Raw genomic sequence first — 16259 nt, forward strand, 5'->3', positions numbered from 1 at the left:
TTTATTTGGGTGGTGCCCTAATTGACTTTGGGTAGGGTTCGGTGGGCATGATGTCCCACCGAAGGTTTTCATGGCATCTTCAAGTGGAGCTCAGTATACATATGCTCATCATTGTCTCTTCATGCTGGAGAACACTCTGGTGCATCATTGGAAAATGGGTGTACTGAGTTGGCACCTAAGGGGTAAGGTTAGGGTACAGGACTACAGACAGAAACCTTAGGAAATCTCCCAGCTCATCGCTCCGTGATTCCTTGCCTAGTACCCATATCATGATGGTGTTGCCATTAGCCAAGATAGAGATTCAGAACAGAAGCTGATGTATGCAAAAAAGGTCATTTAAGGTCATGTTTAGTCTGTTTGGAAATAAGTCGAGAGCTAGAAGCAAAGATTTGGAAGTATTGGAATATAACCGATGGAAGCTCTGATACAGATGGATACAACTAGGGGGGATGGGATAGAGGAAGAAAGACAAAGCTGTGAGTTGAGGGACTACCAGCATTTAAAAGGAAAGCCACACAAAGAGGGGTCAGAAAGTAGAACAGTCTCAATATTTTAATGATTCATATTTCATAATAAACTATAATAATAGTTGGAATTCTGTCTTTCTAAGGATCATGTATCTTCATTGTTAAACAGATAGTCATATGAGCCATATTACTGCCTCTTTCTGCTATGAAAAATTGGAACTCATTAATGCCTTGCTTCCCACACTGAAAGCTCTAAAATTCAATAAACCATACTTAATAATTAAAATATCAAAATCATCTATATGAAGTTTCACAACATAACTCCTGTTGAATTTTCTGGCAACATTCTATGATCTCTTTGGTAGAGACATTGTCTGATTTGTATCATCAACCTTCTATATTTTTAAAATTTATTTATTTGAAAGTCAGAGTTACAAAGAGAAGGAGAAAGGGGGAAAAGAAGGAGAGAGGGAGGGAGGGAGAGAGAGAGAGTGAGAAAGATATCTTCCATCCACTGGTTCACTCCCAAGATGGCATCAATGGCCAGGGCTTGGCCAGGCTGCAGCTAGGAACCAGGAACTCTATCTGGGTGTTCCACATAGTGGCAAGGGTCCAAGCACTTGGGCCATCTCCTGCTGCTTTTCCAAGGCCAGTGGCAGGGAGCTGGGTTGGAAAATGAGCAGCTGGGACACGAATGGGCACACATAGGAGATGCTGACATCCCAGGCAGCAGCTTTACTGGCTATGCCACATATTGGCCTCAATCTCCTTTTGATCCCTTTCAAAATAATGCACATGCATTATTCATTTGATGCCTGCTAATGAATTCATATGATTAATGGAAATAGTCGGGGCTACAGACATGCTGACAAACTATCACAAAAGGCCATTACCCCAGTTTGAGGCCCACATCAAACAAAACACATTCCATGAAGCAAAGGAACTGTCTCCCAAGGATATGTGCAAGAAAAATATCCTCATTTTAAAATGCTACTTCAATCCCATAGGCTGTCCATTCATCAAGTCCCTGTAGTTTGTAAGTCTCACAAGTCTTTTTAATGTGACATCAAGGGACATCTTGCTTCATGACTCACAATTTGAGTCACTGTAAATGATTCCCCAAACAGCGAGCAAGTGATAGATGGTGCATCCTGGACAACAAAAACAACTATTCATTTGATAGTTTCTCCATCCTTTGTCACAATTGCTTTTAGGAGGTTCAAATATATTCTGAAAAACTAATTCCTTACAGATGGGGAGACTTATATGTTTATATACTTAAAGAAAGTAGCTATTTCTAAATCTTCCCGGTCTAAATTATTTTATAAAAGAATCATGAATCAAATAAAAAAACAATATGCAAATAAGTTCCCATAAATGCACCACTTTTATTTAGGCCATCTCTTTTTCTAATATCTTCAAACATTATTCTAAAATGATAAATTTCTACATGTTTAATTTTATGAGCCCACCTGGCAAAACTATGGTGATCAACTGTTTGGTCAAACACTATTTTATGTGTTGCCATGAGGCATTTTGTAGATGCAATTTACCTTTACAATCAGCTCAACTTATATTTTTTAAAGATTTATTTTGAAAGTCAGAGTTACAGAGAGAGAAGCAGAGACGGACACAGGGAAATATTTCATCTACTGGTTTGCTCCCCAACTTGCTGCCAATAGCCTGGGCTGGGCCAGCCGAAAGCTATGAGCCAGGAACTTCATCTGGATCTCCCACATGGGTGGAAGGGGTCCAAACACTTGAGTAATAGTCTGTTGCTTTTCCCAGGGCACTAGCAGGAAGATGGATCATAACTGGGGCAGCCGGGACAGAAACCAGCACCCAAATGGGATGCCTGCATTGCAGGTGGCAGAGTTACTTGCCACACCACAATGCTGCACTCAACAATCAGCTGAATTTCAGTAAAATGTGAAGTGACCTTCATGCAATCTGTTGAAGGATTTAAGAGCAAAGACTGAGGTTCCTCAAAGAAGGAATTCTGCTTCCAGTCTGCAACATAAAAATTCTTCCTGAGTTTTCAGCCTTTGGACTCCAGTCTGTAACATCAACTCTTACCTGAGTCTCCCACTTGCCAGCTTGCTTGCCAAATTATGGGCTTTCCAGAAGTCAGAATCACAAAAATATTCTTCCCCTCTTTGTCCCCCATATATATATTTTAAATGTATATTTACATAACCATGGATATATAAATATCCATCCTATTGGTTCTGTCTCCCTGGAGAACACTGACTAATACATTCCTCTTTTATTAATTTCTAAATTTCTTCAATAAAGGGTATATATCCTTGATGTATTCTCATAGGGAACTATTTCCAAAAATTTCCTACAAAAAAAATTGTAAGAGCCAGGACCATAATTTATATTGTTATAATAACCTTCTCAAGATGTTTTAAAAGGCTTGAGAGAAAATATATTGAATGATAATACATGATTGCTTTGGACATAAGTAAGGATATAGTGGAACATGTTTGCTTTGGACATAAGTAAGGATATAGTGGAACATGTTGAATTTATTAATAAACAGCTATGTTACCAAAACCTATGGGATAAGTGAAAACAGTACTCAGAGGGAAATGTACAGCAGTAAATGCCAATATTGCAAAACAAGAAAAATCTGAAATCAAAAAGCTTGTATTCATCTTCAAGCATTGCCATAACAAAATATCACAGATTTGCAGGGGCGAGGCAGGCGATGTTTGTGGCATAGTGGTTAAGTCACCACTTGGAGTAGAACACATGTATCCTATTTCAGAGTGTTCTAGCTATTTTGCTTTCCATTCAGCTTCCTGCTAATACACACACTGGGAGGCAGCAGATTTTATGGCTCATATACTTGGTCCCTGCCATCCACATGGGAGAACTGTATCGAGTTTTGGATCACTGGCTTCAGCCTGGTCCAGCCCTAGCTGTTGGGGACATTTGGGGAATGAACCAATAGACTGAAAATCGATTGATCAATTCTCTCTCTCTCTCTTTCCCTTTCAAATCAAAATAAATAGTAATAAACAAAATGGCACATATATGATGGCTTAAACAAGAAAAATTTTAGTCTGGGGGTTAGTCTAAGACCAAAGTGTCCTCAGGGTTGGTTTCTGGTGAGGCTTCTCCCCCTGGCTGGCACACAGCTGCCTTTTCAGTATTTTCACATGGCCTTCCCTCTGTGTGTGAGTATGCATATACAGAGAATTCTCTGGTGCCTCTTCCTCTTCTTATAAGGACACTAATTCTACCATATTCCCCAACTTTATGACCTTAATTATCTCCCCAACTGTCTTCATGTACAATCATAATGGGGAAGGGATGCAATTTGGGGAGGAGGAGGCATAATTCAATACACTTTAAGGAGTTGTGGGGCCGGGGGAGGGGGGGGGGGGAACAAGATAAAGCCAAAGCAGAAAGAAATAATAAAGAATAGAGCAACGCCGGCGCCGCGGCTCACTAGGTTAATCCTCTGCCTAGCGGCGCCGGCACACCAGGTTCTAGTCCCGGTTGGGGCGCCGGATTCTGTCCCGGTTGCCTCTCTTCCAGGCCAGCTCTCTGCTGTGGCCAGGGAGTGCAGTGGAGGATGGCCCAGGTGCTTGGGCCCTGCACCCCATGGGAGACCAGGAAAAGCACCTGGCTCCTGGCTCCTGCCATCGGATCAGCGCGGTGCGCCGGCCGCAGCGCGCCGGCCGCGGCGGCCATTGGAGGGTGAACCAACGGCAAAGGAAGACCTTTCTCTCTGTCTCTCTCTCTCACTGTCCACTCTGCCTGTCAAAAAAAAAAAAAAAAAAAAAAAAAGAATAGAGCAGAGATAAATGAAAGAGACTAGAAAAACAATGGATAAAAACAGAAGTTGTTTCTTTCTTAGAAAAGAATCAATGCGACAGACAAACTTCAATTAGACTCAGAAAGAAATACAGGAATTAGAATCACACACATAAAAAGAAATAGAGAAGCTGCAAATACCTAAAATAGAAATGAAAATGCAGTGTTTTTACTCCTTTCAATTCCCAAAAGAAAACTAACAGGTACACTCAAAGATAGGTACATACATTCATACAGCATTATTCACAATAGACAAAAGGTAGAAACAGTCCAAATATCCATGAACATAATGGATAAACAAATTGTGGTACACACTTACAATGGAATAGAATTCATCCATAAAAGTACTGAAGTCCTGACACATGCTAAAACATGTAAACTTTGAAAGCATGCCAAGCAAAAGAAGCCAAGTACAAAAAGTCACATTGTATAACTCCATTGAAATGATATATCCAGAGGAATAAAATCTGCACATACAGAACACAAATTACTGCTACCAGGTAGCAGGGGGCAAAGAGGAATGGAGTACAACTGCTTAATGGATAGAAGGCTTCCTTGGGGAGTAATGACAATGCACAACACTGTGAATGTACCACTGAATTGTTCACTTTAAAAATCCACAGTTTGGACACTCTGAAGGAAGAAAATGAGACGAAAAAGAGCCTGTCCTATCAGATGCAAAAAGCTCCTATAAAGCTCTATAGATTAAGACATTTGTGGACATCAGACAAACATAAATAGAACAGAACAGACAGTTCAAAATCAGACTTACACACATGGAAACTTTTTTTTTTCTTTTATTTAATGAATATAAATTTCCAAAGTACGACTCATGGGTTACAATGGCTTTCCCCCCCATACCGTCCCTCCCACCCACAACCCTCCCCTTTCCCACTCCCTCTCCCCTTCCATTCACATCAAGATTCATTTTCGATTATCTTAATATACAGAAGATCAGCTTAGTATACCTTAAGTAAGGATTTCAACAGTTTGTTCCCACACAGAAACATAAAGTGAAAAATAATAGATGATTTTTTTTTTAAATCATGATGAAATCAGATCAGACCTATTGTCATGTTTAATCCCAGTGAGAGTCAAGTTGGGAATTGATAATTTCTTTTTTTTTTTTTTTTTTTACAGAAGATCAGTTTAGTATGCATTAAGTAAAGATTTCAATCGTTTGCACCCCCATAGAAGCACAAAGTGAAATATACTGTTTGAGTACTCGTTATAGCATTAAGCCTCAGTGTACAGCACATTAAGGACAGAGATCCTACATGAGGAGTAAGTGCACAGTGACTCCTGTTGTTGACTTTACAAATTGACACTCCTGTTTATGGCATCAATAATCTCCCTATGCACCAGTCATGAGTTTCCAAGGCTATGGAAGCCCCTTGAGTTCTCCGACTCTTATCTTGTTTAGACAAGGTCATAGTCAAAGTGGAGGTTCTCTCCTCCCTTCAGAGAAAGGCACCTCCCTCTTTGAAGACCTGTTCTTTCCACTGGGATCTCACTCACAGAGATCTTTTTGCCAGAGTGCCTTGGCTTTCCATGCCTGAAATACTCTCATGGGCTTTTCAGCCAGATCCGAGTGCCTTTAGGGCTGATTCTGAGGCCAGAGTGCTATTTAGGACATCCGCCATTCTATGAGTCTGCTGAGTATCTCACTTCCCATGTTGGATCACTCTCCCCTTTATTTATTCCATCGGTTAGTGTTAGCAGGTACTAGACTTGTTTATGTGCTCCCTTTGACTCTTAGTCCTTTCATTATGATCAATTGTGAACTGAAATTGATCACTTGGAATAGTGAGATGGCATTGGCACATGCCACCTTGATGGGATTGAATTGGAATCCCCTGGTACACATATGGAAACTTGATATATGAGAAGAATAACATAGCAATCAGGAAAGATTAATTTTAAAATATTGTTGGAACATATCATTGGCTAAAAATTTTTAAAACTTGGATCCTTGTATCATGGTATTCAATGCCAAATGGAGCAAAGACAAAATTAAAAGAAGAACTTACCAAAAATAAGAGGCAAGGGATCAAAATAGAACACTAGAGAAAAATCACTTATTCATAAATGAAAATTGCAAAAGAGGCAAAAAGATAGAAACTAAACTACAATAAAAATAGAAAACAAAATAGGTATCATAATAATAAGACCTTACCTATTAATAATTGCCTTACTTGCTAATGGATGACATTTGTTAATTAAAAGACACAGAATGCTTGAATGTATTGAAAAACAGGACCTAATGATAAACTACATGCAAGAAACTCATTTCACCTCTAAGGATACATATAGACTGGAAGCGAAAGGATGGAACAAGATATTCTATGCAAATGGAATGCAAAAAAGTTTCTGCACAGCAAAGGAAACATCAATACATTGAAGAGATTTCCAACAAAATGGCAGAATGTACTTGCAAGCTACTTATCTTACAAAATATTAATATATCAGAAACTCAAAAAAACTCAATAATAAAAGAAACAATCCAGTTAATGTCGCTCCCCCTCTTCGTGGAGGAACGACACAGGACCCTGCGCTGTTCTTTCGTCTGCTCGGCCCTCCCCGGGTTTGCTGCTGGTTCTTCCCGGGTTGGCTACTATCCCTTCCACCTCCGTGGAAGGGCAGTTCCCCCTGGCCACATTCCCCACTTCCGCAGGGGAGCGGCACACCGCCGGCCGGCTTTCTCGGGGGCTGCACGGGTTCCCTTAGATTTTCCCCATAGATGTTCCTGGTGCATGCCGTCTCTCTCCTCCTTTATAGTCCTCCTCCGCCAATCCTAACTCGGCTGCCCACACGCCGAGTACGCTGCTCTCCAATCAGGAGCAAGTCCTACAGTTTATTGGTTGAACTGGAGGCAGCTGGGTAGAAGCTGTTTTCTCCTCTCCCAGCGCCATATTGTAGGAGAGCAGATGCATAGAATAAGTCTTAATTCCAGTAACTCAGTCTAGTCCGAGCTGCTCCCCACAGAGGAGAGCAGATGCATAGAATAAGTCTTAATTCCAGTAACTTAGTCTAGTCCGAGCTGCTCCCCACAGAGGAGAGCAGATGCATAGAATAAGTCTTAATTACAGTAACTCAGTCTAGTCCGGTTGCTCCCCACAAGTTAATAAATGGGCAAAAGACCTGAACAGACAGTTCTCAAAAGAAGAAATACAATAGCCAACACATATATGAAAAAAAGTTCAATAATATTAGCCATCAGGGAAATGCAAATCAAAACAACAATGTGATATTATCTCATCCCTGTTAGAATAGCTGTTATCAAAAAGACAAAGACAAAAAGTAATAAGTACTGGTGGCCAGCGCCGCAGCTCACTAGGCTAATCCTCCGCCTTGCGGCACCGGCATACCCGGTTCTAGTCCTGGTCGGGGCGCCGGATTCTGTCCCAGTTGCCCCTCTTCCAGGCCAGCTCTCTGCTGTGGCCAGGGAGTGCAGTGGAGGATGGCCCAAGTGCTTGGACCCTGCACCCCATGGGAGACCAGGATAAGTACCTGGCTCCTGCCATCGGATCAGCGTGGTGCGCCGGCCACAGCGCGCCAGCCACGGTATTGGAGGATGAACCAACGGCAAAGGAAGAGCTTTCTCTTTGTCTCTCTCTCTCTGTCTACTCTGCCTGTCCAAAAAAAAAAAAAAATAATAATAATAATAAGTACTGGTGAGGATACAGAGAAAGAGAAATGCTTATACAGTAGCAGTAGAATTTAGGTAAGTATAGCCACTATAGAGAACAGTATGAGGATTTCTTTAAATATAGAAATTGAACTGCCATATTGCCAGTAATTTCCTTACTGAGCATGTATTAAAGATATGAAATCATTTTATCAAACAGATACCTGGTGCACTAGGTTTACTGCCACACTGTTCTGTTCACAATAGCCAAGAAAGGGAATCAACCAAGGTGTCCATCATCAGATGAATGTAAAAAGAAAATATACACTGTACAATACTGTCAATCATATTATAGAATGTAATCCTGTCATTAGCAGCAAAATTGATGGAACTGGAGGACATCATGTTAACTGAAATAAGTTACACAGAAAGACAAATACTGTACGTTCTTCATATGTGGAAGCTAAAAAAAAACTCAATCTGAACATAGAACATCAATTACTAGAGGCTAGGAAGGGCAGATGGAATAGAGGGAATTTGAATTAAAAAATAGGGAAACGGGGGCTGGTTAATTAATTGTGACAAATATACTATTATGTGATGTTAATGGGGAAGCTGGATGTGTTTTATGGAGTGTGATAAATCCTTCATACTAATATAAGAAGTTAACCATAGGGGAAGATGGGTGTGGGGTGTGTAGGAACTCTTTGTACCACTTCACAATTTTTGTTAAGTAAATCTAAACTATTCTTAAATTATAAATTGATTTTTAAAAAGAGTAAATTTAAAAGCTTAACAGACTAAAAAAGAAAGAAAGAGAGAGAGAGAAAGGTTAGCGATATTTCTAACAGGAAAAAAATAGATTTTAAATCAAAAGTAGCAAAAGAGCCCATGAAACTCATTATCAACCCAGAAGGAGGAAATAACATAAATATATATGCAATCAATATTAGGCACATACATACATAAAGCAAATATTAATAGACCTAAAGAGAGAGATAGACTCCAACACAATAATAGTGGGGAACTTTATCACCCTACTTTCAAAAATGGACATATCATCTAGACAAAATCAGCAAATAAACAGCAGAGTTGGGCTGGCGCCGCGGCTCACTAGGCTAATCCTCCGCCTAGCGGCGCCGGCACACCGGGTTCTAGTCCCGGTCGGGGCACCGGATTCTGTCCCGGTTGCCCCTCTTCCAGGCCAGCTCTCTGCTGTGGCCAGGGAGTGCAGTGGAGGATGGCCCAAGTCCTTGGGCCCTGCACCCCATGGGAGACCAGGAGAAGCACCTGACTCCTGCCATCGGATCAGCGTGGTGCGCCGGCCGCAGCACGCCGGCCGCAGCGGCCATTGGAGGGTGAACCAACAGCAAAGGAAGAGCTTTCTCTTTGTCTCTCTCTTTCTCACTGTCCACTCTGCCTGTCAAAAAAAAAAAAAAAAAAAAAAAAAAAAAAAAAAAAAAAAAAAACAGCAGAGTTAAATCACACACTAGATCAACTGGACCTAACAGACATCTTCAGGTCTTTTCATCTAATGGTTGCAAAATACAGTCTTCTCAATGTCACATAGAACATTTTCCAGAATAGATTATGTGACAGGTCACCAAAAAAGTCCAACAAATTAAAAGGAACAAAAATCATGTCAGTATCTTTTCTGAAAAAATGCAATAAACTAGACATCAAAAACAGGGGCCATCACTGTGGCTTAGTGGGCTAAGTCTATGTATGCAATGCCAGCATCCCATATGGGTGCCTGTTTGTATCCTAGCTGCTCCTCTTCCAATCCAGTTCTCTATTCTACGGCCTGGGAAAGCAGTGGAAGATGGCCCCAAGTGCTTGGGCCCCTGTACCCACGTGGGAGTCCTGGGTTTAGATTGGCCCAGCTCTGGCTGTTGTGGCCATTTGGGGAGTGAACCAAGATGGAAGATTTTCTCTCTCTCTCTTTCTGTAACTCTTTCAAATAAATAATTTTTTTAAAAAAATCAATAGTAAGAAAAACTTTGGAAACCATACAGTTACATGGAAATTAAACAATTACTCTTGAACAATCAATAGGTCAAGGAAGAAATCAAGGAGGAAATTTTTAAATTGCCTGAAAGGAACAAAAATGGAAACATACCAAAACCTATGGGATATAGCCAAAGTAGTACTAGAGAAAAGGGAAAATAGACAAATGCAAAAATAGACAAATGGGATTTCTTCAAACTAAAGAATTTTTAGACAGCAAAAGAAACAATAAAGTGAAGAGACAATCTACAGAATGGAAAAAAGTATCTGCAAGCTATATATCCAACAAAGGGTTAATATTCAAACATAAAAGGAACTCAATAGCAAAAAAAAAATCCTATTTAAAAATTGACATTAAAACAGACATTTCCCTAAATCAAGATCTATAAATGGCCAAAAAGTACATGAAAAAATAAAAGCACTCAACATCACCAATCATTAGGTAACTGTAAATCAAATCCACAATTAAATATGCATTCTAGTAAGATTTCCTATTATTAAAAAGACAAAAGATAACAGGTGTTTGCAAGGAACTGGAGAAAGTGAATATGTGTACACTGTTGGTGGGAATGTAAACTAGTATAGCCACTGTGGAAAACAACATTGAGGTTCCTCAAGAAACCTAAAAATAGATTTACTACATGACCCAGCTATCCCATTTTGGGGTACATAAAAACAAAATAAATTAAATCAATATATCAAGGAAATACCTGCACTCCCACGTTTGTTGCAGCGTTGTTCACAATAGCCGAGAAATGGAAAATAACCTAAGTATCCATCCACTGATGAAAGGCTAAACAAAATATGGCATACAGACACAATGGATTATTACTCAGTCATAAAAAGATGAACTCTTGTCATTTGCAGCAACCTGGATAGAATCAGCAGTCATTAAATAAAACAAGCCGACCATAGAAAGACAAGTATCACATGACCTCATTCATATGTGGAGTCTAAAAAACAAAAGACTCATTGAACTTAAAAATACAATGGTGGTTACCAGAGGCTGGGCAGTGAAGCAGGGAGAAGCGGGGAAAGGTTCATTGATGGGTACTAGATTATAGCTATCTGGGAGTAAGACGTTCTGGGGCTGTGACTATTGATCATGTGCATTTCTCGATTTGAAAAAAAAAAAGATTATTTTGAATGTTTTCACTACAAAGAAATGTTAAATGCTAAAAAGGATAAATATATTTATAATGACTGGGTATTATACAATATATACATGTAACAAAACATTACATAGTACCTCATAAATATGCACAATTTTATGGTTAACAATTTTAATTAAAATTTTTTTTAAGATAAACTACTAATACCAAAAATAGTATAATTTTCTAAAAGCCAATAATGATAAGAATTAACACAAATCTCGGGTCAGTATATAAACCTGAAAAGATAGGCAAGGAGAATAAAACAGTCAATCCAGCTATCTAAGTCTTAACATGATAGGGGTCACTGATTCAGGAGTGTTTTCTTCGTGACATGAATCATTGCTTAATAAAACACATATTCATTGAGCACTGAACATGTCTCACAATGTGGTTTCTAAAAAGGTTACTTTGTAATATGTATGTACAAAAGAATATACTCATATCTGGCTATCATTTGCTAATACCAGGCACATCCCAAGTGTTTTGAACATGGTTGTCCAGTCTTGTGTAAGGGGGTGCACAAATCTTGTTATTTCATATTGAAAACAACATAGAAGTTGATTTTGGCTTTGAAATGTTAAATGATATTTGGATACCATCTGAAGCTCCACATGATTCCATAGATCACACTGGTTCAGTAAATGGTTTTCCTTTTTTTTTTTTTTTTTTTTTGACAGGCAGAGTGGACAGTGAGAGAGAGAGACAGAGAGAAACGTCTTCCTTTGCCGTTGGTTCACCCTCCAATGGCCGCCACGGCTGGCGCGCTGCAGCCGGCACACCACACTAATCCGATGGCAGGAGCCAGGTGCTTCTCCTGGTCTCCCATGGGGTGCAGGGTCCAAACACTTGGGCCATCCTCCACTGCACTCCCTGGCCACAGCAGAGAGCTGGCCTGGAAGAGGGGCAACCGGGACAGAATCCGGAGCCCCGACCGGGACTAGAACCCGGTGTGCCGGTGCCGCAAGGCGGAGGATTAGCCTAGTGAGCTGTGGCGCCAGCCATGGCTTTCCATTTTTTAAGGAGAGTTGGCTAAAATGGCATGTAATGCTTTTCCTCAGCAAAGAAAATAATCTCTAGCTGTAAAGGATCAAACAGGACGTGACCTTCAGCTTACACCTGGAACCGGAAATGCAGTCTCAGCTAAGCTCTGCCTGCACCCTTCCTGGTTCCCAAGAGTCCCTTCAGGCAAAAAAAACCAGAGGCCTACTTTTCTGATGTATGACTTTTTTCTTTCTCAAGGTACAAATATTTCAGATTGATAGATAACAAAATGTATCAAGGGTTAGTATTTTGCTCTTGAAACTGCCTTAATGCAATTTAAGACCCGCAGTTTCATCAGAAAACACATCTACTAATACAATGTAGCCTTCATTGCAAAATGCCAATAAACTAAAAGCCAGAAGCAAAACCTATCCAATCTACATAAATGATAAATAAACTTCAGGCACAAAATATTAGTTCTCATCCCCAAAGACAAAAATTCAGTTCTTAAGTCAATTTTATTCATCAAGAGCTGCTTTTTCGGTTTCTTATTCCCTGAAATGCACGCCAGAATCCTGTTCTTAAATTTTGTACCCACAAATGCCAAGGTTCCTGCCACCAACTTTTGAGCACCTCAAGCTGGACACAGGGGACAAGGACCTGAGTCCCAAGAAGCCTGTGGGCAGGTCTTTATAGACTTCATCCGTCCACTGAGGCCACACACAGCGTGTCACCCCTTCAACTGCTGGGTGCAGCTATGAAAGAGGCCTTTGTCTTTTAAGAAACTTGTTTCTAACTGACATGATTAAAGTTGTGGTAGAGGCCTTCCCACGGTCAGAAGAAAGCAAGAGAGGAATCTGTCCTGGGAATGAAATGTAGCTGTCATCTGTTTGCCTGCTAATACTTCAACTGTTTTAACATTAGAATATCCAATCAAACATATGCAGGTAACCATACAAGGGAGACAAAGAGGCTAACACCACATGTAAGGGAAAACACTTCTTGGTTCAGAATTTCAGTATTTTAGATAAGAAACTCCATCTGGGTCTCATGCCAGCATAATAAAAGACTTCAGATTAAGAGGCCTTGGTGCCCTGTCTCAGTAAGCAAATCCTGCTACATAGCCACATCTCACAGACACACACAGTTCTTTTAAGGTTCTCTTCACACCATTATCTCACTGATGGGAAAATTCGAGACTGGTTGTGTGGCAAGCAGGTGAGATCCGGGTTTTAAAACGAGGGAGCCAGGGCCAGTGCTGTGGTGGAGCCACTGCCTGCAGTACCAGCATCCTCTATGGGCGCCAGTTCGAGTCCCAGTTGCTCCACTTCCAAACCAGCTCCCTGCTAATACGCCTGGAAAAGCAGTAGAAGATGGCCCAAGGCCTTGGGCTCCTACACTCTCGTGGGAGACCTGGAAGAAGCTCCTGGCTCCTGGCTTCAGATCGGTGCAGCTCTGGCCATTGTGGCCAACTGGGGAGTGAACCAGCGGATGGAAGACCTCTCTCTGTCTCTCGCTCTCTCTGCCTCTCCTTCTCTGTGTAACTCTGACTTTCAAATAAATAAATCTTAAAAAAAAAAAAAAAAAAAAAAAAAAAAAGAGGGAGCCATGCCCAGACCCCAGCACCTGCAAAGACGCTGGACAGCAGCCTTGGTTCACCAACATCAACAGCGGATATCCTCGTGTGGACACCGCCCTCTGCCTCCCTCCCCCGGCCAGGGTCCTCTCCAAAGACCCGGCTCTTGGGCAGCATTCTCCCTTCGGTGCCACCGGCTTTGTAACATGAGTAAGTTTCTATACTCTGAGCCATTTTGTCTTAGAAGAAAAAACGAACAACAGAAAAACCAGCATGGACGTCACAGAACCCAGAGGACTAACTGCGATGCGCCCAGCACCTAAAGGGCCGAGTCCTGTCAGGAGAGAGCCCACCCTAGGCGGGAGGTGCAGAGGGCTTCACGGGGCCGCCTCCTTGGAGCTGTGAGGGCTTGAGGAAAGTGGGTGAAAGAAGCAGGACTGCGGAACAGACGCAACAAACACTGCAGCTAGAGAGCATTCCCGAAACCCGGAGAAGCCAGCGTTTCAGCTACCAACTCGCCCGCTTTCCCTTTAAGGCCCTGTGCGCCCGCCCCCGCGGAGGGAGCCTTCCGGAAGTGATGCGCGTACGACACGACGTCAGATTCTTCCGCCAAGCCCGGCAACTCGCTCCTCGGCCTTCGCCCCGCCTGCTCAGGTTTTCTCCGCTTGCTCACCTCACCTCGGCTCTCGCTCCCCCTACCCGCCCACAGGTCCCGGCGACCCTAACCGCTGGCGCTCGGGCCTAAGGCAGGCCGGTCCCGCGGACCTGTGGCGCGCCGCCGGCGGAAGCTGACACGCACTTCCGGCGACGCGGCGGCGGGCGGGGCGCGGCGACCGGGAGGGTGGCGGTGGGAATGGACGAGCTGGCAGTGATGATGCAGGACCTGCTGAGCCAGAATCATGCCCTGCGTCGGGAGAACAACGAGCTTATGGACCAGGTGCGGCGGCTGCTGTGCGAGAAGGCCAACCTGCTGGCCCAGGTGCGTCCGCCCACCTGCCCCGTGGCCTTCCCCGAAGCGTTTAACGGCGACTCCGCCCGGCTCCACGACTTTCTGATCGAGGCGGCCTCTTACATGAACTTCTTCGAGGCCAGGTTCTCGAACGACACCCTGAAGGTGGCGTTTTTAATCAGCCGCCTCTCGGGGCCGGCCGAGCAGTGGGTGGTCCCCTATATCGAGGGGGAGAGCCCCCTCCTGGGGCAGTACGAGGACTTCGTGGCCGCGCTGCGGCGGGCCTTCGACAGGAATCGGTAGACCACAGCCTGGCCGGGATCCGGGACTGCCTGCGCCCTCTTCGTACGCGGGCCTGTCGGGCTTTGTTCGCACGTAGCATTCCAGTTCCAGGCTGCCGGCCCCCAGGCCTGGATTAGGAGCTTGGCGCGGCCGCTGCCTGCTGTCGCGGTTCTCCATTGCCTTCGCTCAGGCAGCATCCCAGCTACCGCCCCGGGACCAGGAAGACATTGTATGGATCTCCAGCATCACGCCGCTGCCCTCGCCGGCCCAGCAGGCTGCTGCTGACCGCCCCTGGGGGCGGGGGGGGGGGGGCGGGGAGGGGTCGCTGACTGCATCTCATCCCCTCCGACGGAGACAGCCCTAGCGTGACTGCCTGGCGGCAGAACTGTGACATTTGCCCCCTGTCCTCCTGGAACTTCCTGGTCTTACACATTTCATTTCCGTTCCGCAATCGCAGCAGTCTGAAGATTGTGCCTTCTGGTCGGAGAGATCCCTGCACTGGCCACTGCCTGGAAAAAGTGTTTTAAAGTGTCAGTGTCTCCTACATTCCCATGTGCCTCGTGCCGTACTTGGTGCTATGAAAAAGGCGAAGCTGGCAAAGATGTAGGTCTGAGGAACACCATTATATTCAGACAGAAAATGCCGAATGCATTTTTTGGTGTCTAGTAATATGCTTTTGAACGTAAAGTATGCATACTTGATCCTTGTTCTACAGCTTTTCTTTCAGCTCACACTTTGTTAAAAAAAATATGCGTAGCCTACAGAACTGAGCAGTTGTGATGTTTGCTGGGAGGTGCTATATTTAAAGCTGTGTAACTCATGGCAAAAGTAATAATGGGATGGTGCTGGTTTTGAGCTCTACTTAATTGACTATTCTCTTATGTAAAGAGAGTAATATCAACTGTGTAGTTAAAATCATTATTTTACATCTTTGGGCTGCAGTTTTGTATTCTGTAACTAAAAGACATTATTTGGCCATTAAAGATTGGTTCAGAATCCTGTATTTCTCTTTTGTGGGACCTAACGGGTTAAGAAAAAGGAGCATCTGTGCTGTCCTCTTATGCCAGGAGTTTCCTGAGGACTTCTAGAGGGGTAGGGGTTCGGCCTAGTGACACCTGTGTCTTTTCTCAGCATGCCTATATTTGATGCCTTATGCTCCTTGACTCCAGCTTCCTACTTGTGCAAATCCTGGGAGGCAGTGTGAAGGCTGAAGTGACTGGGATCCTTCCCTCCATGGGGGAGATCTGGATTGAATTTTGGCACACAGCTTTGGCCTCCATTATTGTAGGCATTTGGAGAGTCAGTCAGGAGACGGGAGTTCTCTCTTTCTCTGCCTCTCAAATTAATAACAACAACAACAACAAAAAAAAAACTAGAGAGGAAAATC

General features: G+C 43.0%; 2 protein-coding genes across 2 annotated transcripts in view; one reads left to right on the forward strand and one right to left on the reverse strand.

The window, feature by feature from the left end:
* Positions 1-14361, reverse strand: part of AKAIN1 (A-kinase anchor inhibitor 1) — a gene marked incomplete at its 5' end in the record, with an annotated part of 89562 nt that extends 75201 nt beyond the window's left edge. The window contains 2 exons of the mRNA XM_070049819.1: positions 10641-10723; positions 14315-14361. Of these exons, the coding sequence (XP_069905920.1) occupies positions 10641-10723; positions 14315-14361 (130 nt within the window). The remainder of the gene's footprint in view (positions 1-10640; positions 10724-14314) is intronic.
* On the forward strand, positions 14203-15868 carry LOC138843954 (protein LDOC1-like). Its single transcript, XM_070049918.1, has one exon. The coding sequence runs from the start codon at positions 14495-14497 to the stop codon at positions 14891-14893; it is 399 nt and encodes a 132-aa protein (XP_069906019.1). The 5' UTR covers positions 14203-14494; the 3' UTR covers positions 14894-15868.
* Positions 15869-16259: the final 391 nt, after the last annotated feature.

Source organism: Oryctolagus cuniculus, chromosome 10 (assembly GCF_964237555.1).
Source record: "Oryctolagus cuniculus chromosome 10, mOryCun1.1, whole genome shotgun sequence".
Taxonomy (NCBI): Eukaryota; Metazoa; Chordata; class Mammalia; order Lagomorpha; family Leporidae; genus Oryctolagus; species Oryctolagus cuniculus.